The following is a 23,826-nucleotide window of genomic DNA, read 5'->3' as shown; positions in this document are numbered from 1 at the left end:
TCGGTCAGCTGCAGCCAAGGGCTTCAGGGGCATGAACATGCTGACCTTGGAGGGCCTCCCTCTGGGTCCTGCCTCTCCTGGGCTCTCCTTTCTGTTCAGGTGCTTTGGCAGCTGACTCCTGAAGTGCACAGAGCAGGCGGAGGTCCCTAAGGGAAGGGCCCAAGACAAGAGCCAGAAGTATAACCAAGCAGAGCCTGCAACCACAGGCCACAGGGGAGACAGAGTTTGGAATTCAAGTCCTGCCAAGTTAGGGGGCTGGGGAGAACCCTGGCTTCCCATGAAACCCAGAAAGGCCCAACTTAGGAGGACCTGTCCAGGACTGGACTACAGGACGTGGAATCCAGTTGCAATAAGGGCAGAACAGAAATAGACCTGTCCTATCAATGCCTAATACCAAGTCTCCCCAAATCTGTGATTCATGATAAACGAGCCCTAAATGGAACTGAGCTCTCTGCACAGGAAGATACAAAATTTAAGATCTCTACCCTGGCCAGTTTGGCTCAGCGGTTAGTGTATCAGGCTGCAGACTGAAGGATCCCAGGTTCGATTCTGGCCAAGGGCACGTACCTCAGTTGCAGGCCGATCCCTAGCCCCGGTTGGGGCGCATGCGGGAGGCAAGCAATTAATGTGTGTCTCTCACATTGATGTCTCTCTCTCTCTCTCTCTGCCCTCCCTCCCTCCCACTCTCTGAAAAGCAATGGAAAAAATATCCTTGGGTGAAGATTAAAAAAAAAAAATCAGCCAGAGCACACATTGCATACAATAAAAATCATGATTAACGTATCAGAAACAACGGAGGCTAGAGGCCCTGGCCAGGTAGCTCCACTGGTCAGGGCATCCTCCAGACACCCTGAGATTGTAGGTTTGATCTCTGGTCAGGACACATACAAGAATTAACCAATGAATGCATAAGTAAGTGGAACAACAAATGATGTTTCTCTCTCTCCCTCTCTCAAATGAATTAAGGGAGAAAGAAACAGAGGCCCGGCCGGGCGTGGCTCAGCGGTTGAGTGTCACCTAGCATTCAGGTGATCAGGGTTCAATTCCCGGTCAGGGCACATGCCCAGGTTACGGGCTCAATCCCCAGTCAGGGCCGTGCAGGTGGCAGTCGATCAATGACTCTATCATTGATGTTTCTATCTCTCCCTCTTCCTCTCCTTCCCTCTCTCTGAAATCAATAAAGATATATTTAAAAAAAAAAGAAAATGAAACAGAGGCCAGAAGACAGTAGAATGGTAACTTTGGAGCTAAAAGAAAAATAACTGCCTGGCTTAGTTCCCTCAGAATCACCTGTAAGGAGCTCACGAGATCCCACCTTCCACACAAGATGCTCAGGCTCAGAGCTGTGCCTGGCAAGGTCTAGGACAGGCCACAGGCAGGCGGACCGTCAGCAATCATCCAGCAGAGCACATCCACACACATGGTGCGCTGCCACAATGCAGCAGCCAGCATATGACACCCAAGGTGGCAACGACCTCTGGGGGGGCACAAGGGTGCTGAGGCCTCTGAGAGCAAGCAGTGTTTATCCCCATTGCTCAAGCATGAACAGAGAACACGTGCACTACGGAAAGGTCGCCAGGGCATGTTCTGTGGAAAAATCAAGGGCCATGACACTGTCTATCGATGTGACTTGTGCATAAAACAGTAAAAATAATTTTAAATAGAAACGCATCAGGACTTTTTCCTCTGGGGTCAAAAGTACCAGTACTTGGGAGAAGATGTAAATGGGGAAGGGTGGAAAAGAGGGGGGCTCACCCGCTGGGTCTCTGGGGCAGCTGACTTTCGGGTGAGCCTGCCCTCATACTGACATCCGGGTCAGGCGGTGCCCCAAAAAGGGCCGGTCCAAGCACTTCACACATCTCCTGAACTAGACGTCTGAGAACCTTCACACGTGGATAAAGTGCTGCACCCATGTGGCAGCTCCCTCATTTGAAACAAGCCCAGACCCGGGTGGGGGCATGAGGGCCTTCAGCCTCTCCGGCTTCTCCTGTCCGTGCAGCGTGGGAAGTGCCCATGGAACCAAATGCCGGAGGGAGGCAGAAGGAAAGTGGCTTCAGCACCAGCAGCCCAAAACCTGGATCACAGAGGAGCCGAGCACGTTCTCCCTGGGCCCCCGCAGCTCACGGAAGCTGCTTCTTCCTCTTGGTACTTGGAGGTGGCCGCAGCTCCCCAGGCCCGTGGGCAAACGGGCAGCGGTCAGTGGGCAGAGCGCAGCCATCAGGGTGGTGGGTGAAGAACCAGCAGAGGCGGGTTTTGAAAGCCTTAGAGAACAGCCTGCGCTTGGCTTCTAGTTGCTTCTCCTTCTGCAGCTGTTCTTCCCTCCAGTCGCGAATGTTCACTCTCCCATTCAGAACTGTGATTCAAATACACACAGCGGCAAGTTAACCTGCAAGTCCCTTAATTCACCAGATCTGTGGGAGGCAGCGCCCTGAGCCTAGAGCCCCCCCCAAGCCCGGCAGCCAGCACCCACGGGATGAGGGCTGAGATCTCAAGCCGTGAGAGGAGAGGACGAATGGGGAGGTCGGTGCCGGGGAAGGGCTTGTGAGAAACCAGGCTGAGGACCCAGGGTGACAGCCGTAAGCTAGCCCGAGTTCAAGTGGACAGTCGAACACAGTCTGTGCAGTGGCACCACTCCTCAAGGACCACATCTCCGTGCCAAAGTGAGAAAACAAGCACGGCAGGTAGAGGTCCTCTCCAGGCAGGCAACAAGGAGGGCAGACTGCGGGGCCCCACAGCCAGAGCTGCCCGAAGGTAAGCAAGGGTGGGCATCACCGCCCTGACAGTGGGGGTGGGGCTGCAGATGGCAGCAGGAGTGGGAGGGACCTGTGCCTTCCAGGGGACCTCAGAGCTGGGCAGCTGGAGGACCTCAGGGGGCGAGGGAGAGGCAGGGAGCTGTGGCCCTGGCAACTGGCTGGGCTCCCTTGAGCTACCTCCTGAGTGGGTTGCCCTGCACAGCTGAGACTCCCCCATGAGCCTGCACTTGGCCGTTTCCTCCCGAGTGCTGACAACTCTGCATGAAATGAGGCCAAAGCAACTAAACCTATCCCGATTTTCCCTGGAAGCTGTAAACCACCGGGAGACAGAGAGGCCAGGGAAATGAAGGGGGCTTATTGAGTCAGCCTGACTCTCCCACTTCTAAGAGCAGACGTGCGAATTAAAGCTTGACTTTGCTCTTGGACCGTCTCCTGTTGTGGCAAAAGGAGTGTCTCTGCAGACTGACATTAAACACTTTCCCTTGGATCCACAGGAAGGAGCCGCAGAGGCGCACTGCAGGGCCACAGAGGGGGATTCAGACTCCCAGGGCGAAGGGGGACCTCCTATGGCTGGTGCTGTTCTTCCAGGACACTGACCTCAGCTTTCCTCCCCTGAAAGCTCGGATCAAGGAAACATCAGTGTCCATGGCCGTGCTCACAGCAGCACCTCCTGGCACAGCACAAAATGACATGCACCCTGTGGGAGACCAGACACCCTACTGTGTGTGGAAGGCAAGACTCCCAGGGTGTGCACCTCAAAACGGTGAGGAGCCTGATGGCTTGGACAGGCTCACAAGAAATGTGGAGGTGGTCAGAGGCCAGAGCTGGGCATGGACCTGCCCTCCAGGATCAGCCGAGAGAACACCTACCTCAGTTCTGGAGAGATGCCTGCAGGGTCAGGGAAAGGGGCCCCGCTCTGATTTCTAAGGCCTAAGGAGAGGTCACTGACAGTTGGGGGCCCTGGAGATGGCAGAGGCGGGGGCCCTGAGACTGGTCGGATGCCAGCATGCTGCCCCACACCCCAAGAACAGGCCCTGACACTTCTGAACATTTCCTCCCTCACAAGCATGCTCCCCGGTCCTGAACAACACAGGAAACTTACCACGCAGTCCCCTTCACCGTTTGACCGCAGACACCACCCTTAACCTCAGTGTTCTGAGGAGCTGGCTGAAGACCCTTCCAGAAAATCACTATGGACAATTTCCCAGGACAGTGCCGTGTGCTCAGGAGCACTTGTTCTGGTTCCTCTTGACCTGGGTTGCCAGCCCCTCCCCTCCTCTCTCAGGAGGCCTCAGGCAAGTGCCTCATGTCTCTGAGTTGCATGGGCACCTTCAAGGCCATGAGCGCAGCAACAGACCACACATGCCAACCATGCAGTGCTGGCTCCTGCGCATCCCACCATGGGGGCCCCGGGACAGAGTGGGTGCCCCCTCACGCCTACTGTAGCCCTCCGTGTGGCAGTCCAGGGGTACCTGGCGCTGGAGCCGTTTCTCCTCACTCTTGTCCACGTGACTGGAGAGGAGCCACAGTAGTTTAGAAGCAGCCCTCACACAGATAAGCCTGCTTAGCATAGCTTTCGCATGACAAGGCCAACTGCTTGCTCAGAGCCCCACCCCCAGGCCTCCTACTCAGCAGCATTTCCAAAAATAAATGTCCTACCCCCGCCCCCCAATAAACTGCACTTAGCAGCAATCAGACACATGCATGTTTAAAATGGACAAAAGATACTAGGTCATGAGACCAAACAGAGAAGTGTGCTGGGAAAAACAAGAGCAGGCCCTTGGCTGGATGGGCCTCCCAGACCACGACTTGCGCAATGCCCAGCAGATCCAGCAGCCCTGCCAGCTCCAAGGAGGCGGGACTTCCAGTTCAGCAGGCTGCCCTCCTCCAAGCCTTTCCACGGCCCTGGGCTAACCTCCTGCAACCACCCCAAACATGGAGACCCGGGTTCCCTTGACAAGGCCTGCCACCTCAGTAACAGCAGCATGTATGCTACAGAAACCAAGTTAAATGAAACCAAGTTCAGCGCCACAGGGTAACCAGGCCACCCAAAGGCACTGCAGGCACACCCAGCTCAGCACACACACGGGGGGGGGGGGGGCAGTGTAGGTATGCACAGCTGAGGCTGCAGGCCCGGATCTGGCCCACCTGCAGGAAGCTATGGTCTAGCTGGGGTGGGGATGTGACAAGTACGGCAGGAGAACCCCTGGGACCTGGGGGCCCAGAGGAGGGAGGACCAGTGGGGCACATGGAAAGCTGGGTAGGACAGGTGGCTTTGTGGAGACACAGGGGGGCTATGAGCAGCCACAGAGCTTTTGTGGCAGGCCACAGGCCACACATGAGGAGCTGAGGGGTTACGTCTGGCAGAAGTGGGCGAGGGAGGCCGGTATTCACCTGTTTGGGAACCAGGTAGGTACTGAAGGTTTGATCTGCTCACCTTGGAACACCTGGTGGTTGTTTCTCAGCAGCGTCTGCAGACCACCACACTCCCGCTTCAGCCTCCGCAGGGTCTCCCTGTCCAGCTTGCCTGCCACTTCTGCCAGGGAGAGGCTCTCTGTTGGAAACAGGGTTTCCCCCAAATGGCAAGAAAGCTATTACACACCTGTTAACTGGGCACAAACCAGTCTAGTTCCATGAACTCAATCCCTTACATACATGAGAAGAGACCAGACACTTAAGATTTAACGTACTTTAGGCTACACCTTGGCTGAACTGCATGGCAGAGCCACCCCTTGATGCTCCAAGTAAGCTGCCCACCGGGCCCTGTACTGTCTCACCCATGTGGCCCCATCCTGAGTTGAGCCCAGGACAACTGAGCCTCCCAGACACAAAGGGCAGCTACACTTGGAGTTGCTGCTATAACTGACCCTCCAAGTCCACCTCTCAACTGTCTCAAACCCGTTCTGACGAAGCAGGGTCTCAGGGAAAAAATTGAACACTGGCCCGAAAAGCCCTCCCCACCCTCCCAGGCTCTGCCCCCACGCGCTCTATGTGCTGACTCTCACGTGCAACCTGGCGGCTGCCATGTGGCTCAGCTCTGCTACCTTACTCCTTTGTTGTGTCTGGACTCAACTGAAGCAGGGACCAGCTCCCACCTGTGTCCCCTCAGCCATGAGCTGCAGAGGGGAGACCCCAGGCCTCAATCAGGTCCTACGGACAGACCCACTTAGGCAGGATTCGGAAACACGGAGGGTTCTATACCTGGGGCAGGCTGGGAGGCGGTCACTAATCCCAGTGACCAAGGAGAGAAAGACCACCTGTGGTTGGGAGCTGGAGGCTGAGAGGCCAACGACACACCTCCCCCAGCCGATGGGGCAGCTGAAGCCTCAGACCAGCCCTGGACTGATGGAAACAAACCTTGGGGAGGACAGTGCCTGGCTCCCAGATAACTCCTATGTCGGGGGGTGGGGGGGGGCCGAGAAATGATAATTAGAGCCCCAGCTATCCACCCGAGCCCGGGAAAGAGCCGTCTTTGCTTGCTAGGAGGGTATTCCATCCCAGGCACAGGCTGGCACACCCAAAGGACCTGGCAGCGGGAAGGGCTCTCCTGGGAGTGAAGGTCAAACTCCATGTTTTCAGATGCACCCGGAGGTCTGGGACCCTGGGTCCCACCGGGCCCCACTAGGGAGCTCCCACACAGCTTGCCTTCCTCTACTTTGGCTCCGCCTCAGGGGGGTACACCTAGGAGGTGGGGTGCCAACCCACAGAATACCCATGACACCTTGGGCTGTCTGCAGTTACGCAGGTGGCCAGCCACCTGAGCCAGGCTGCGCTGGAGAGGCTGCCGTGTCCTGCCCATGCACACTAAGAGGGTCGGGTTGTTCCTGGAGAGGGGACATGCTCAATGGTGCTACGTCACAAGGACACGAGTCAGGATGGGATGAAATGAAGACTAACGTAAGCACTACACTCACTGAGGAAGACCAGGCTGGGGCAGAGGAAGACCAGGCTGGGGGCAGAAGAATCCGCTGCTCCCTCCTCCCGGGCCTGTCCCACCCACAGGGCCAGCCAGGTGGTTCTGACAGGCTGACGGAAAGAGGGAGCCTCGATATCCCTGTGACCCCCAAACCTCAGAGGCAGGGCTCTGGCTGGGCCAGGACAGACAGCATCACAGTGCCCCCTGGCGGCTGGCCGAGATCCCTGCAGCGCGGAGGAGCAGGAGGGAAACGGCTCCTTCCCCACAGCCCTGGGACAGTCTCCTCCTTGGACCCCGCACTCTTGGGTACCACTGGTTTCCGTACAGCCCCCCTTCTACGAGAACAGTCATGTAGAATGTCCTCCCTCTCCTCATGTCTGTTTGGGGACCTTCAGAGAAATTGTGAAACCTCACCACATACTCCAGGGGACAGGGCATTGTTCTGCACCCAGTAACCTGCCTTCTGCTTGGACAATTCCGCAGACTGAGTGTGAACAGCTGCAGACCCTGGACCTGAACGTCTGTAAAGGTTCACTGAGGGCCCGAGCGTTACCACCTACCCTCAGACTCCTCCTGGAGGCGGCCCAAGTCCCATTTGTCAACAAGAACTTGAGGAAATATAAGCAGGAGCGTATAAGCAGCCTACTCACTGTCTGACATATACTTAACTAAAACGATCACACACGAGATGGAGTCGCTGCCTGAACCTGAACCCTAGAAGTGCCCGGGGGGCAGTGCTGACCTTACCTCCTCGATCCCAGGTCTTCAGACTCCCGCTGTGAGAACTTCTTGGGCTTAACTGCTTCCCACCCAACAACAACTCTGCCACTTGCAGAACCACTTGGTCAACGAACTCCCGAGGGAGGGCCGCACAGTTCCTCACACGCTCAGCTTTGTCTCTCGGGTGGAACCCAGGCAGCCAGCGTCCTTCAGCCCCAGCGTCCGGGGCTCTGTGGCTGTCGCGGTGCTGACTGGGGCAGTGATCCACACTGCCAGCAATAGCCGGGGGTGGGGGTGGGGCAGAGGAGGGCCCCTCCACAGGTGGGCCCCCAGGGCAGCCCCGCCGGCTGATGTACTGGGTCCTCTGTGCATCAACGGATACTTCTGCAGTGGGAGGGTAGGTTCTAGATCTCCCGATGAGACAAACCTGCACGGAAAAAGTAGGGTCAGCTTCTCCAGAGCTTCAGTGCCCTCCACAGAATTCCACCTAGAGGACAGGTTACAAAAAAGCCTCATCTATCGTGAAAGAAACCCTTTAAAAACTAGTATCAGCTCCAAAGACCTTATAGCGAACAGCAGCAGCCGCCCAGGAAACCACTGAGACCTGTGTAGGGATGGAACGGACATCTGTGCAGACACTCACTTCCCTGAGCCCTGAGCCCAACAGTGCCCTGTCCCAGACACTCCACTCCTGCCAGCCCTCACTCACCCCACACTCACCCTGCTGTCACCCTACGAGCTTTCCAAGGGTGACTGAAGGAGCAGCCTTTGTACTGGCCTCACCAGAACAAGGGAAGGCGTGCGACCTACAGAGCACTGGGTAAGGGGTGGATGCTCAGCCTGTGCTCCTCCCTCCTTCACGTGTGCACACAAAGGCCGTCCTCAGGAGCCCCTGGAGTGAGGCCATCCAGGGACACTGCCCAGCACAGCCTATCTGCACTTGCTCCTTGGGCACCAACTAAAAACCGGGGTGACAGATCAGGAAAGAACAGATGTGACATCAGTGCCACCCTCACAGCTCCAGCACCTGCAACACGTGTGACTGAGGGCAGGTACTTCCGTCTGTGGGGAAAGAGCATGCCTGGAGCAGAATCAGTCCACTGTGTGTGGACATCCACGCCTGCATCTGACCCCGAACCACCCAGTCACAAGGAAGCCAAGGCTCAGAGACATTAGGGAATAGTCCAAGTGCCTACAAGTAGCAAAGGAACAAGTAACAAAAAAAATGCACCGTGGGACCCCCGTGCTCACCTACATGACCCGAACTTTAGCAGTTTCCGAAAATTGGTTCCAACCTTGGAAGACTCTGACTTGCCAAACCAGAGAGCGAGTAAGAGGACAATGAGAAGGCTCTGGGGACGAGCCCTTCAGAAATCTCAGGATGATCCTGAGCAGTGAGCACCGATAGCAACGAGTAACGAGCCAGCCGTGGGCCCCTCCTGCCAGCTGGTGGACGCCCTCCAGGAATACACCTGCCTGACCACCTGGTAGTCACAGGGAAGGCGTCCTGGCCAATTACATTTCAGGTGAATCTGAATTCATGAGAATATGTTAAACTGTTCTGAGCCTCCAAACAGCCTTTAATTCTGCCAAATATTTGCAAATCCAGGACTCGGAACTTGTTGTGTTCAGCCTCAGACAACACTACAGAGATCAACAGATCTCTGCAACAGGTCAAGCCGATAGCTGCCCAGGGAAGTCCCTTGGTTGGCCTAGAGGAGGTCCAGGACATCCTGGAGGAGGAGCGCAGGAGAAGCCCCAAACCCCAGCAGTGACAGAGACGTGAGGTCGGCACAGGCGCCTTTGGGAACATTCACCTTCCCAACACCAGAGTCTGTTATGGTCTGTGACACGGCCCCAAGCCTCCCACCTAAAGGCCACCACGCCGTCCCCAAGCACCCCCTGGGGACGGGACGCACTCGCTTGGTGGAAGGGATCCTCAGGCAGTCCTCCTCCACGCGGAAGCCGCAGGTCGACCCCACCTCCTGGATGAAATCCAGGTAGCCCCGGTACTGAGTCTTCTCGCTCTGCCTCCGGCGGTATCGCCCCACGAAGTCGAAGAAGCAGCAGGGAAGGACGAAGAAACAGCAGCGGTAGGAAGACCTTCAAAACACCCGGAGCACAGAAAGCAGAGGCTTCAGCAGATTCTTTACAGAAAACCCAGCAGAGCCACTAGCAGTTGTGGGTCAGGAAACACCGCTTTGTTTACATGTGAAACACAGCCCTCCCCAACTTAACATCCAGAAACAACGCGGCACCGTGTCTCTCTCCAGTGAAAGACACAGCTAGCGACTTTCACACAAAACATTTTCCCGTCTCAGCTGCTCCTGTCGACTGCAGTCTCACTTTCCGCAGCACTGAGGTCTCAGTGGGGACCAGAAATCAAGGCAGCGCAGAGGCGGCTATGGTTGGCTCCATGCCCTGTGATTCCTTGAGAGTGGAACGGCTCACAGGAAGCCTGGAGAAAGGAGACTTGGCAACAATCTTCTGGGGCAGCAGGAGACCGGTGCCTTCATAAGGTTGTCTCTGGTACAGAGGCATGAGCCCCGATGGACACACACGACTATCTGAGACACAAATATCGTGCTGCAAACTGCTTTGATCTTGACAGACTTTTCCTTTGAAGATAAGCCCTTCTTTTATCAACCCCCCCCAAAAAACAAAACACCCCACCACTTCCAAAAAAGATACATCTTGTACCACTGGATATAGAAAGTAGCCCGTTTCAGTTGGCACTGTCCAACAGAAATAGAGCGTGAACCACGTACATTTTTCCTAGGGTTCATATTTCAAATAATAAAATAGATGAAATTTTACATTTAATCCAATATATTCACTATATTACATTTCGAGTTGAAGTAGCTGCATATGCACTAGTGGCTCCTGTTTTGCACAGCAAGGCTCAGGCACCAAACACCCCCCCCACCATCCACCCTGCCAACTTCTCCGCTCACCTGGCTGCGATGACAGGTATCCATGGTGTCAGCTCATCAGAATGGTTCCCGATTACCCAGTCCACGTCAGGGAAGAGGGTCTGATCACCTGGTGTGATTGCAGCTTCCTGACAGAAACACAGAAACAAGACTGAGGCTTAGTCAGTAAACACAGAGCTGCCGAGGGGAAGCACGCAGCAGGCGGCCAGAGGCCCTGACGAACCAAAGAAGAACCACAGCCTTGCTCGGCAGGGTCTCTGCGCTCCAGGCTCCTGGGTGAAAGGTGAAACCAGGACCAGGAGAGAGGAACTGACGTACCTGTCTGCTGTCTGCCCCAAAGTCACCAAATACTGGCAACTTCTAGTGTCCTCACTACAGAAACAAACTACTTTTCTAAGAGCGAATCTTTTGATAATTAAAAATGAGCTGCTTTCACACAAACATAAAAGGTGCTGGGGGTGCGGGGGGAGAGGCGACAAGCCATCTCCCCTATGGCAGAATGTGGGGAGGAGTGGCCTCCTGAGGGGACAAGTGCAAAGCAGCCAGGCTAAGCTGACGTACGTGCATAACAACAGCCTCGAACGTCTGCTTTATGCTATGATCTTTTGTGACAACCCACTGAGCAGGCATGTTAACCACCCTGGTCATGTCTGAAGTCAAGCTGGAGGCCGTTTGCTTTTACAATTTAAGGACTTTCAACAGGGGCCTTTCTGCTAAATAACAGACCATCGTTAATTACCAAAATGAATAGTCTCAAAAGTGAGCCTGTCAGTCAAAACAGGAAAGAGAAGGGACACTATGTAACGACTCAAAATACTCTTAATTGAGGCTGAAGAATGAATCCCCAGGGAAATAAGCAGAAATGTTACTTCTCGATCAAAATAATCCAGACCTATAACACCACTCGCTTGTTTTCAAGGCAGCCACTTACAGTAAAACTTCAATACAAGAGTCTTGCAGACATATTATGTATAAAAACAGGATTTAAAGTCCACAATGTTCCTGCTTCTTAAATAAGCACATATGCTATTTACATACATTAAAATGTAAACAGTCTTGCTCAGCAGGTATGTACGTAACTTACAAGTAGGAAAAACAAAACTTTGCTGTTATTCTTTATTCACACCCATTCTAGTTTTTCCTTTCCATTCTAGATTTAAATGTCTCTTTAAATGGCTGCCATTAAAAAAATCATTTAGCCCTGGCTGGGTAGCTCCGTTGGTTATGGCGCCGTCACGATGTGCCAAGGTTGCAGGTTCGATCCCCAGTCAGGGCACATACAAGCAGCAACCAATGATGCATACATAAATGGAACACAAATTGATGTGCCTCTCTCTAAAATCGATTTTTAAAAAAAACACATTTACACTCAGCAGTTACCATAATCACAATTATTTAGTTGTCTTGCCAACAGCACACTAGACCACAAAACCCACCAGTTTATAAAGATTTCAACTGACATTCTGAGTCTAGCAGATTGCAATACCCCTACTTCATGCTGAGCTTCACTAACAAATTAACACTGTGATCCTCACAATGCTGTTACTAAAGACAGGTGTGTCTTCTCAACCTGGCTGACAGGTCACGGGGCAACTCGTCTGCACTTACATTAAGTAATTTTAAGGTCTGAAAGCAATGTGGAGTTTTAAAACGAGCGCTTTATACTGTTTTTTAAAAAAGAAAAAACCTAAATATTAATATTAGAACATATACACTATGTGTAACTTTGATGTATGGAAATACAAGCTGTGACAAAATAAAGTACAGTTAAGTTTATCCAGATGCTTTCATTTAACATTCAAGTGCGGAAAATTAGCTGCTCAGCAAGAGGTTACCAGTCTCTTGCTCATAATAAAATGAGGATTTTGAAAGAGTGAAGCTGCGCTCCATGCTTGGTCTTTGAATGTCCGGGCTGGGCCCCTTCGTGGACGTGCCTTACTAGACAACACGCCCGTGCACGCACCAACACAAGCACTCTCATTTCTGGCCACGATCTTCTAAAGCAGAAGACATCAGAGATGGGACCTCGGCTTCTCCCTTCACATTTCACACGAGAACAAGCAGGACTCACCCAGCACTAAGATGGCAGTCAGGTGTAATGAGAGAAAATACACGAGACCAGGCCACAGGGAGCCTGTCCCTTAGCAGACCCCGACTCGGCGCTGGAGAGAGTCCCCCAGTGCACAGAAGTCTCAGGCAGGTTGCTGAGGACCTGAAGTACAGGACTAGAACTTCCGACCTTCTCCAAGAGCTCCCTGTGCTGCCAGCTCTTCCTCAGGGGCATGACTTGAACCAAGGGCCTGCTGAACTGCTGTCTGCCCCTCGGACCCAAAGACAGGGTTCTGCTCTGCCTGTGGACACAGGGAATTTTGAACCCAGCCATGTTGCGCCTCTAGCTTTGCCCGTTGGCCTCATGCCTAAATCAGAGCCTGACTTCATTCACTGTGGAAGATTCTACAGTCTGTGTGCATATGTGCAGCCTCCTGTCAGACACCTTGCAGACAGGAGAGCTTAGAATGCTTTAATTTGCTATAAAGTACAACTACGTAAGCAAACACACAGTGAAAAAATAAGCAAGAGCTGTCAGGCAGCTGCAATGAGCTTCATTCAGTCTAAGTCTCTGCAATATTACCCTCAGCTTTTAAAAGACAGTGAGGCAGAGAAAACACAGGTGAAAGGATATGCCTGAAATCAGGTTCAAAACATCAGTGAGGCTACTGCAAACCAGCGAGATCAAACCAGGCACAGGAGAAAATGGTGACACTGAGACATGGTGAACATGGAATGGATGAAGCTGCTGAAGCAACACGGCTACCGCTGTGCAGCAACTGGACTAGCACTGAGACGTACATAAGCCAGCACAGCTGTCACCACCGTGATCTCATGTTACACAGGGCACACAACCACACGTGCTGGGCTTTCACGCGGCCACAGTGCAGTGGGCTTGGCTACACAGCATCACCACACGCGAGTAACAAACGAGCTGTGCTACGCTGTTATGAGCTACGTCACCAGTCAACAGGAACTTCCAGCCCCATTACAACCTGACGGGACCATGGCTGGCCAGGACATCGTCAGGCAGCATGTAGCTGTATTCCTGACAACTCTCCACCATGAGAAGTAAACGTTCTTTTCAAGTTTCAAATCAGCACTGTGCCCTTGGTGGGTGAGAACCCAGGTCCCAGACACACCCAGGCACTTAACTCCAGGATCAGGGGTCTTGAGATCATCCGGGCTGCTGAGCGACAGGAACTGGGTGGACAGACAGCTGTGCCCACACGCCCCAGAGAAAGGATATGGTCCCTACTGCAGTGCTCCCCAGCCGGCTTGGAGGCCTGGACTAGGGACCCACAGTCATGAACACTCGGCAGCAGACTTGCTGAGGCAGTGACTGGTCACCTCCACCCTCAGGGAGATGGTGCTCTTTCTTTGATGGGCACCAGCACAAGTGGCTCTTAGGACCGAGTGACCTGGGAACACTCCAGCCCACCGTCATGGGCTGAGACCAGGATACTAGATGACTCAGCAGCCCTACGTCTGCCCGACCGACCACCACATCCCAGCCCAGTCTCATTTCAACCACCCTCATCTCATTCACCAGCCGGCCCTCCACCCCTAGGTAGCACCCAGCACCCACAGAAGATGCAGAGTCCCCTGCGGCAGACCCAACGGAGGGGACACAGCTCCGGCTCCAGAAGTCAGCATCCTTTCTTCAACCTAACACGAGGCTTCGGGAAGCCTACAGGTTCATCCTTTTTCCAAACCTCAGGCTACTCGGATTAATGTGAATGGTTTGGGTGGGCATTCAATTGGCCTACAACAGAAATATACTCGTGGGAACCATAGTCACGAGGCACAACCCTGGGAGAGGAGGAGAACGAAGAGAGTCGGTACCTCTAAGCGAGTCTGTGGCCCATACACATCCCAGATCTTCCTTCTGCGAACATCGATCCCTCTGCCTGGATGCTGAAACAATTTCAGAGACGAAGGTTAAGTGCACTTATAATAAATTACAAGGACAAATTAAAGTCGCAGGTACTGCCATCAGCATAGAGTACAGGAGGCCTATGGCACTGCTGGATGCGACATGCCCTGAAGGCAAAGACAGGAACCTGCACTCCGCTAGTGGTCGTTGGTTTTCGCCAAGATGCCAAGTGGAGGCGCTGGAACCCCTCTGCCTGAGCCCAGGAGAGAGGCCTAGAAAGGGAGCTGCCTTCTGGGCTCTCCGTCCAGTTCATACAGCAGGCTGGGCTCCTCCAGCTCACCCACCCTAATGAGCCGTCCTCCCAGGTGGGTTCTTACCAGGCACATAGTGACCACACTCAAGCTCTCACAGGGTAACTATCCATTTCATGACCCCCACCCCTGCTGTCTCCACCCAGCCGCTTCCAAGTCAACACCTAAATATGCTAACACCCAGACAACCTGTTTATAGGGGTTACAAATTACTTTCTTGTAAAGCAATTCCAAAGCACATTGTGACAAGCCTGCTCCAAGTTCCCACAGTGAGGACAAACATGTCTGAACCGTAAGGCAGAGACCACGGTTGAAAAAGAAATCAGTCCTGGGGTCACCACTGGGTTTCAAATCCCAGCTGTTCCCCTTGAGTGTGAAGTCACTGAACCCGTCAGCTGGGCCAGGTGACCATGGTAGTGCACTGGACTGGCCAGGAAGGCCGAGATGGTGGCGGGAGCTCCAGGCGGCCCTGTGCCAGGAGCTGTCCTAAGCACTCACTGCCTCGGCCTCACTAACTGACAGTGGCTGCAAACGCTAACATCGCAGTGTCACAGCGGCCTGGGTGCATGGGACTGTCCTCTGAGCTAGGACTCAGCTTCTTGAGGCAGAACCCACCTTCCCCTTTCCTCCCTCCAGCGCCTTGAAATGATGGGTTTTCCAAAGAAAACCTAACAGCAAAACCCACATGCTGCTGAAGCCTATGGTTTCCTAGGCGCACCTGGCACATGCCTGAGAACAACTCTAGTCTAAGGACACTACCTTCCTGCTGCACAAACGGCCCACTCTGCACAGTAGCAGAGACCCTGGTCACCACTCTCACAGCCAAGCTGACTCCAAATCCAGGTCGCACCAGCGGGAAAGATCTGTGACCCTGTGCTAGATGTGAAGTCACTCTAAAAACGGTCCTGGAAACGCCTTGAACCAGCCTTACCCCCTCGCTGCTCAGGATGTGCACCAGGAGACCGTTTCCGCACCCTAAGTCCACAAAGGACTGCTTGGCTGCCACACCCTGCGTGGCTCTCTCTTCTTCCCATAAAACCTAATAGGAAAAACAAAAGAGTCTATAATTCACTCTAACCCAGAGTAACTCAGATAAGACCCACGTGGGACTCGAACTCATGCCCTCAGAACAGATGGGGAGGCCCAAGGTCCTGGGCTGCCACACAGGTGATGTGCAAGTGGGCAGGGCTGGTGAATGGGCCCCACTCCTGCCCGACACTGCGTGGGGCAGTGGGGCCTGTCAGCAAGACTCCACATTAAAGGGGTCATCTCTGGGGAGCAGTTCGAGATTAGTTCCTTCATGCTTTCTTTAATTCTTCAAGGTTTGTACACACTGATAAAACAAAATAATGCTCTTTCCATAAAGACAACTCCCGTTGAGAGGATACTAGAACACACCTAAACATTTTATAGGTTAAAAAAAATCAAGACTAGTGAGTTTCAGGGCATGTCCAAAGGCAGGTGGTAGGCAAACTGGCTAAGGAACGATCCACAGTTAGGGCCCCGAAGGCTGAGCTGGAAGGCATGTCCTCCAGACAGCTCCCGTCAGGGGCTCCTACGTGCCCGCCAGCATCTGCAAGCCAACTAGTACCTATGAAGTGCCGGTTCAGCTTGAATTCCTAGTTAGGTTGCCCACCTGTGTAACCAGCCTCGGCACACAGAAGTGGAAGCACCCTAAGATTGGTATTTGACAAATGCTGTTCGCTGTGGGCAGCACCTGCCAGTGGCCCCCTCCCTCCGGGTCCACACAGGCTTGGATTAGGTGCGTTCTTACCAGCAGGTAGGCAGCAATAGCCACGTCTTCATACACAAACTTTTCAGGATCAGTCACTTCAGGCCACACCTAAAAGATCGTTCAGAGAATATGGTTTATTCTCCTACCTGCAATCACGTCTCAATATTAAAGTATCCATAAGGCTCAAGTCACACTGGACTAATGATGCAATAAACTTTTTAAAAAAATAAACTTGTTCCAAAGGCAGACATTCAGTCTCTTGCAGTAAGAGACTTGTATAAAGACAAATCTCATTGTATAAAGATCTGTGTAACAGGACACGTCAGGAGCAGTGCGACCCGAGGCAAGACTTTCTCATAAAGACAATGTATATAGCTGTTTAGGTAATGCAACTGGACACCACAGGAAACACTCAGCTATACCCGCCTGGTCACTTATCTGGTGAGCATGACCAACAGAAAGCAAGGGTGGATGGGGAACGAGCAGGGTCAGGGGACCAGCGCTCGGGCCTTCCCACTGCAGTGACTGGTGGACCCCTCAGCTTTGTCCCTGTGCCCCCGTCTGTAAAGCAGGAATAAAGTCCTAACTACCACATGGGATGACCACTGGATCTGCAAGGGTGGGGTTTCACAATTAACATTATCAAGGCATAGAATGGGTTTCCGGCAGAAGAGGGAAAACCATGACCGATGCTAAATGTTCAGATTTCTGTTCCAGTCGGAGTGGATCCGACAGTTCAGATGAACCATCCCACTAAGGGCAATTCTAAGAGCTGGAAGAACATGGAAGTCCCTTCTTGAAGGTACTGAAGAGCTAATGAGATAACCAAGGACTACTTGGCTGGGATCTGGGATCCTACACAGGCTTCAGCAGGAAGGAAGGGTTACTATCCCAAGCCTGTGACTTTAGGGTGCTTTGTTACACAGCAATAGTAACTGATCAAATAAAATACATGGAAATGGTAAGTCGTGGCTACTTCAGGAGGGAGGGAGATGTGAACTAGGAAGAGTAAAAGGAGGTTCAGCTGCGTTAATTAGGCTTTTATTTCTTAAGCTGGGTATAAACACATGTGTTTGCTGTTACCTTCTTTCTGCATCTTAAATATAAGGTTAAAGACATGCTATAACATTTCTCCTTTTTGTAAGTATATACTTTTTTATCCTTTAACTTTGTGTTTTCTTAAACTATCTTTAAGTTTATACCAAAAAATTAGGGTAATTTAGTAACTTAACGTTCAATTATTTTAAATTAAGTATTTCCCTTGTTCTCTTGAAAAACTTAGTGATGTGCAAAAAAAATAATTCTTTCCCATGACACAGCTGCCCATGTTTTCATGGTCTGCATCCCTAAGCATGCACATCAAGGCCCAGTGCGCACATGGCTCAGCTGGATGCGCTCTTAGTGTCTGCACCTGTGGAAAACTAGGAAGTACAGGAAAACAGTTCCACCTGTGCAGCCTGGTCATATGACCTCATTTAAGTGAGGGTGACAGACGGCCTCCCCGGAATTACCTTGACCATGTCTCTGTACTTCTCTTTGAGAGCCTGATAGGCCCGGCTGTACTTCAGGATCGGGATGAGGGACAGGGTGCTTTTAAACCCACTCCTCCTGCTCTCCACACACCACCTGGCCAGCCTGGCCAACAGCTCTTGTCCGAGCCAGGCGGGTTTGGGATAAACAATCCCATCCGAATGCCATCTTTCTGGACAGAAAATTAAAACAGATATGAACCTTTAAAAATAAGAAAGACACAAGTAAGCAGTGCTGGTCTCATTCTTAATAAATTACATGTTTATCTACCGAAAAGAGAGAAGAGACAGCTACAATTACAAAATATTTTGCCCAAAACAACCTGGAATGCACTACAGAATTTTCCATCTCACAGAGAAAAACATTTAAAAAGCAGAGAATTCCCCTTCTCTTGCAAACACTGTTGAAATGCATTACACAGCCTATGAGTCCATCAGAAGGATGGGCTACAAATAACCAAGTTGCTCCATCCACCAGCCTGCCAGGTTCTAAAATGTCTGGATTTTCGTAATACTTCTGTTCTTTATAGATCCTCATATGTGCAACTCAAACGCAAGTTCACTGGTCCACCAGGTATTTATTGGCCAGGAAGCCGAGGGCTCAGCACAGAGCTAAGGACACACACGCAGTCCCTGTGCGGTTCCAGGCCATTCTGCCCACTGTGTTCCAGCACCAGAATAAGGCCAGGTCACAGCTCCCGCCTGGCTATCGCTTCTCTGCCCCGATTCTTGGCACTGCCTGATCAACAGCAGGTTGCACAACCCCAGGGCCCAGATCGCAACACTCCCGAGGTTGTGAATTGGGCAGCAGGGGAAGGGAGAGCATCAGAAAGGGGGGCAGCATTCAACAGGGGCCCTCAGAACAGGCAGGAGCCTGGGCGGCTGCATGAGGGGTGGAGCTGGAGACAGGCATGGGGACAAGGGCAAGTGGTTGGCCAGTCTGGTGAGAAAGGTAACTGTCAGGCTTTCTGCCACCACCTGCATCAGAGGGACGCAACCGACTCTGGTAAGTAAGAGACAGTGCCAGGGCAGGACACCAGATACTCCCTCTTTCCCTCCCCTCGCCTTGGAAGCTCTCCTGCCAAGACTGGGGCACCTCTGTAGGCCTCACCTGCTCTTCCTGGGCCTCGTGCTTTCCCGGGGTGTCCCCAGAGGTCCACCGCACCTACTCCCTCATCCACTCAGGCCTCTCCGGATGTGCCTGTCTCCGAGGCCTCCCCACCCCCCTCCGGCACACACTGCCTTTGCTAAGGAGGAAACATAGAAACAGACCCATTTCACCTCTTGTTTCTCTGCACGGCACTCAGCACCACCTGATGTCAGAGCCCTGCTCACGACTGTCCTCCAGGGCCCAGCAGGTGGTGGGGAGACAGACACACTCCCCCCCCCCCCCCCAGCCAGCCACCCACCCCTTGGAGACAGAGGCCAACGAGGAGTGCCACACTCCACACCCATCATATATCCGTTTAATGTGTGCTCTGCTTAGAAGGCACCGAACCTGCCCCCAAAGTGTGACCTACTCAAAGGAATGTAACAGCTGCCCAGTGGGGTGATGACAAGAAATGTCAACCTGGAGAGATGGAGAGCAGCCAGTCAAAGAGCAGAGAAAGGGATTCCAACCCAGCAAACGTACTGAACACCTGCCACCATCGGGACTGGCCAACAGTGTCACTACCTACCCGAGCACAGACGTGCCCGTCAATGGTCACCGAATGGCTTGATGTCAGCAGCCACCAGTGACCACCACCAGCAAACCACAGGGTCCGTCCTCCCTCCCCACAAGAGCATGCTGAGAAGAAAGGGCCTCAGGACACAACCCTCGGGTACCCTTCTAACGATTCTCAAGAGGCTTCACCTGGGCAGCCCGAGTATTCCCTTCGAGCTTCTAAGCTTGCAACACGAAGCCCAACCCCCTCCTCAGGGGCTCAATCATGAAACCCATTTCACAGGTGTGAGGACTGAGGGCCATGGAGCCTACCATGTCCCATTACCAGTGGGGAAACTCAGGAGTCTACCTGACCCCAAACCAAACTCTTCCCACCGTACTCTTCTGCTTCCTTCAAAACCAGGTGTAAAGGCCATTCTGGATAAATAGACAAGTTCCCCACGGTTGTTTCTGAAAGTACAGACTGAATGTGGCTCTCAGGAGAGCATACCCATGACTTTACCCTTTGTCTGGCTTTTTTATTTAAAAATACCAGATGAAAGTAAACCAAGCTTCTTATTAAGCTCCTATCTTTGTAATAAGCATTCCTAAATACCCACTGTATCTAAAATCACATGGGCCTCAGCAGGACATAAAGCTTACACTTATTTCTTACAACCTGGTAATGGAGAGTAATAATAAAGGGATCCAAGTTTGACTTCATTGCTAAAACTAAGTGCTTACATGGAATGTAGACCCTAAAGTCTCCACCAGGCTGTGACCACACACAGGCCAGGCACCAACTAGAACAAAAATATGTGGAAACACCAACTAGAAGAGAATCGCACAAACCTAACTGCCTAAAAGAGCCCCTTTAGCTCTTCAGTGGCCCAGGATCTTGCAGCTGCCTAAGGAAATAGTTGAGTAAACACCGAGAGAAGCCAGTCACCTGGTTCTTACCATTCTTCTTTGTTGTGACAGAGCTGGATCTGGTACACGTTGCTCATCTTAACCTTTAAACTCCCTCTGTCATCTTCTTCCAAAGGTAAAAAAGTTACAGTTCCATTGAGGACATCTGGGGGAAAAAGATACAGACGACAGGTTAGAGTTGCTTATTCAGTGTCTTAACAGAAGAGGTATTAACAATAATAAGGAATCGGGTGCTGTGCCTTTGGTCTCCCAGGGCCTCCGCCACCCTACTCACAACAGTGCCCAAGACAGACAGGCTCTTCTGTCCTGTTCGCCACTGCACGGAGCCTTTACGGCGCCAGTAGGAGCAGTCCTAACAAAGGCCCTCTGGGCTCACAGGGGCACTAGCTCCACGTCAACCAACGGTCCTTGGCACCAGTTCACCACAGGCATCGCCAAATTTGGGCTGCAAAACAGCTCAACTGTGATGCAGCACAGCTCTGAGGGCAGCACAACTCGAAGAGGCCCAGGCGCCCGTCCCCTCAAGCTAGGCGGCTCTGCTCCGCTTCCTCTGCCCAACCACGGTTGCCCTTTCTGCCCAGGCAGGAGCACACAGCCTCTGGGAAAAAGGGAAAGTGCTTCCAAGGCTGAGGGCAGCTGGTTTATATGGACACCTCAGGTCCCTGATTGGCCTTTCCTCATGCAAATGAGGACTCCAAAGCATCACAGTTTGATTGGTTGAAAAGGCACTATCCTGATTGGTCAGAATACAGTCCCTCTAATTAATTGGTGGGAGCAGCACAGCTCCCACTGGATAGGGAAACCCTCAGTCCTGCTGGTTGAAATGATTCCAGGAACTTCTTTACAAGGGCCGGCTCAGGTGGCAGGAACACACCGCTGGTAGTTCCATGCCAGTGTCTCCCTGAAGTGGTTTGCATGAGAGGCACCTGTGTATAAATGGCTGTTTGTTGTTCACAGGGTCCACACTCACCAAGAGAAAGAAGTGTAGCCCTGCTTCTCCTCAGGAAGCCAATCTAGGAACACAGAGGTTTCATGTGACGGCCTCACGGGCACTGATTCACTAACCCTCTCAGTTTAGCAGAGATGACATGTAAAAGGTGATCACACACAGCTGATAACTACTACCTCCTATACCACCTGGGCACGGCGGGGTCAGGTTTGAGAGGGCTTCCTGGAGGAGGGGACACCTGGAAGTGTCCTACAGGGGCACAGAGGCAGACAGTATTGAGGGGGAGGGGAGAGATTTAGCATTGCTGCTTGTGTACACAGAACCACCTCCTGAAGGTGTCAACACTCTAATGCCCAGAACTTGTGCCTATGTTGTTACATGCAAAAAGGGACTTCACAGATGTGGTTCAGGTTACAGACCTTGGGCGAGGGAGAGTACAGGTGGGCTCCATCTAGTCACATGAGCCGTGAAAGCTGTTAAACTTCTCCAGCTGGAGGCAGAAGCAGTGCAGCAGAAAAGGAAGTCAGAGAGATTCGAAGCATGAGAAGGGCCAACACTGCCAGCTCTGAGATGCAGAGAGCTATGTTCAAGAGCCAGAGGACGGCCTCTGCGAGCACCCCCAGGAGCAGCCTTTTCGTGCATCTTTTTACCTAGCTAAACTCCCGTCTGTCATTCCATGTCCACTGCGCCTTGCCCTTCTCCCCCAAGCCTTCCAGACTCCACCCAATCAATGACCCCATCCTCTGTACTGAAAAAGCACATTTCTACGAGTCCCCTCCAAGAACAACAAAAATCTACAAACCACCTCCCTAGGACACCGCAAGGAATTGGCACAGTAGGTACCTTTTGTGCCTTTTCAATGACCGGAGGTTCAACGGATGCTTTTTAATCTAACTGCGTCCTCTGACAAAGATTCTCTTCTTGACCAAACTGAAGCCAGGCTCCTCTGAGCCCTTTCTCCATTAGGCCTCAAGGTTGGCCCACAGGCACTTGAACCAACACTAGCATGGTTTCCAACAGCTCAAGGCTGCATCCCTAGGACAACCCTAGGTCCCCTTAAAGTGCCTGCCTGAGAAAATTTAAGACGCCCGGCCAGGCGTGGCTCAGCGGTTGAGCGTCTACCTGGGATCCAGGTGATCGGGGTTGGATCCCCAGTCAGGGCACATGCCCAGGTTGCGGGCTCAATCAATCACTCTCTCATCATTGATGTTTCTCTCTCTCTCTCCCTCTCCTTTCCTCTCTCTGAAATCAATAAAGATATATTTAAAAAAAAAAAAAAAAAAAGAAAATTCAAGACTGACAAAAAGAACCGACTCTTCCAGCCCACACCTGAAGAAGGGACCCATCTCCTGCCTGTGGGAGGGTAGGAGCTGAACTTCCACGTGCACCAGGTAACAAACCCAGATGAGTTTCACGTGCGTCAACGCCCCCCTCGCCCCCGCTCCAATTCTCCCTTTAAAACGCCCAGTCACAAATCAAGAGTTCGGGGCAATCTGGACTCGTCTCCCCTAACGCAGGTATATTACTAATTAAAACCTATCCTCGCCCCCTGAACTAGTGTCCGGCTTTATCTGGCCCCCTCCCGCCACCCCAACTACTCTTACCTTGCACGACTATCTCCCTCCTCGGAGCAGCGAGCGGGCAATGCGGGCTCCTTTTCGGGATGATGGTTCTGAGAACCACGTCGAGCTCGTGCTGAGCCTCTGGCTGCAACCCTGCCCCTGAGCCTGTGAGGAAAGCCAGCATCTCCCGATGGTCGCCGACGAGGCTCCGCGAGAAATCGTCCCAGAGAGAGTCCAGGTCCAAGGCCGGCAAGTCGTCCTCGCCGGGCTGGCCCGGGGCCCCTGAGAGCAGAGGCGCTGCGGCTGCTTCCCTCTCGCTCTCCGCTTGCCGCCGTGGGCCCTGCGGCTCCTCGGGGCCTGCGCCCTCCGGGGAACGCTGACCTGGTCCCGGTCCCTTCTCGGACCCGCATCCCGCCGCGGCCGGCTCCTCCCGCTCGGGGCCCGAGCTCGGCCTGGGGCCGCGGGCCTCGGTGCCGGGCAGGGCAGCGGTCCGCCGGGCCTCCAGGCGGACGCCACACAGCCGCTTGTTGACCACCTGCGGCCTCTCCAGCCACACGGCCACCGCCGCCCAGAAGCCGCCCGGGAGCAGCGCCCCAGGGTCGCGCACGACGACCCGGCCCACCTCCGCCATGTTCCCCCGCGCCGGGAGACCGGCAGCAGCGCGCGGCGATGACGCAGGGCGGCGCCGACTGATGGCGTCATAGCCCGGGACCGGAAGTAACGGGGCGGGGACTGACCCCCCCGGCCGTTTCCGGCTGGGCCGCCCCGGCAGGGTTCCCCGGCGGAGTGACGGGCTGCGGCGTCGAACCCCTGCCTGGCTCTGCGGCACCGCCCCAGGCGGGCCGGCGCCTCGCAGCAGCGTGGCCAGGCCTGAGCCCGGGGAGTCCTGGGCGGTGCATTTATGAAATGAGGCTCGGC

General features: G+C 53.3%; 1 protein-coding gene across 1 annotated transcript; it reads right to left on the bottom strand.

Annotated features, from left to right (window-relative positions):
• Positions 1-758: 758 nt before the first annotated feature.
• TRMT44 (tRNA methyltransferase 44 homolog) lies at positions 759-23,539 on the bottom strand. Its single transcript, XM_087828409.1, has 11 exons — positions 22,951-23,539; positions 20,428-20,542; positions 17,805-18,024; positions 16,333-16,401; positions 15,490-15,597; positions 14,217-14,288; positions 10,344-10,450; positions 9,309-9,492; positions 7,417-7,816; positions 5,191-5,307; positions 759-2,353 (listed from the first exon to the last, which is right to left on the bottom strand). Exons 1-11 carry the CDS (start codon positions 23,537-23,539, stop codon positions 2,121-2,123), a joined length of 2,214 nt encoding a protein of 737 aa, XP_087684535.1. The 3' UTR covers positions 759-2,120.
• Between the last annotated feature and the right edge of the window lie 287 nt (positions 23,540-23,826).

The sequence above is a fragment of the Miniopterus natalensis genome, chromosome 1 (genome assembly GCF_054644295.1).
Source record: "Miniopterus natalensis isolate mMinNat1 chromosome 1, mMinNat1.hap1, whole genome shotgun sequence".
NCBI classification, from domain to species: Eukaryota; Metazoa; Chordata; class Mammalia; order Chiroptera; family Miniopteridae; genus Miniopterus; species Miniopterus natalensis.
The sequence above is the reverse complement of the archived record's forward strand: the minus strand, read 5'-3'. Positions and strand labels throughout refer to the sequence as shown.

Excerpts from the sequence above, each read along its gene's own strand:
- TRMT44 (XM_087828409.1), bottom strand. The coding sequence starts at position 23,539 with ATGGCGGAGGTGGGCCGGGTCGTCGTGCGCGACCCTGGGGCGCTGCTC. Across the intron at positions 20,543-22,950 it reads GAGGGAGATAGTCGTGCAAG|ATGTCCTCAATGGAACTGTA; the intron begins GTAAGAGTAGTT and ends TTTTTCCCCCAG. Across the intron at positions 5,308-7,416 it reads GAAGACCTGGGATCGAGGAG|AGAGCCTCTCCCTGGCAGAA; the intron begins GTAAGGTCAGCA and ends TGTTTCCAACAG.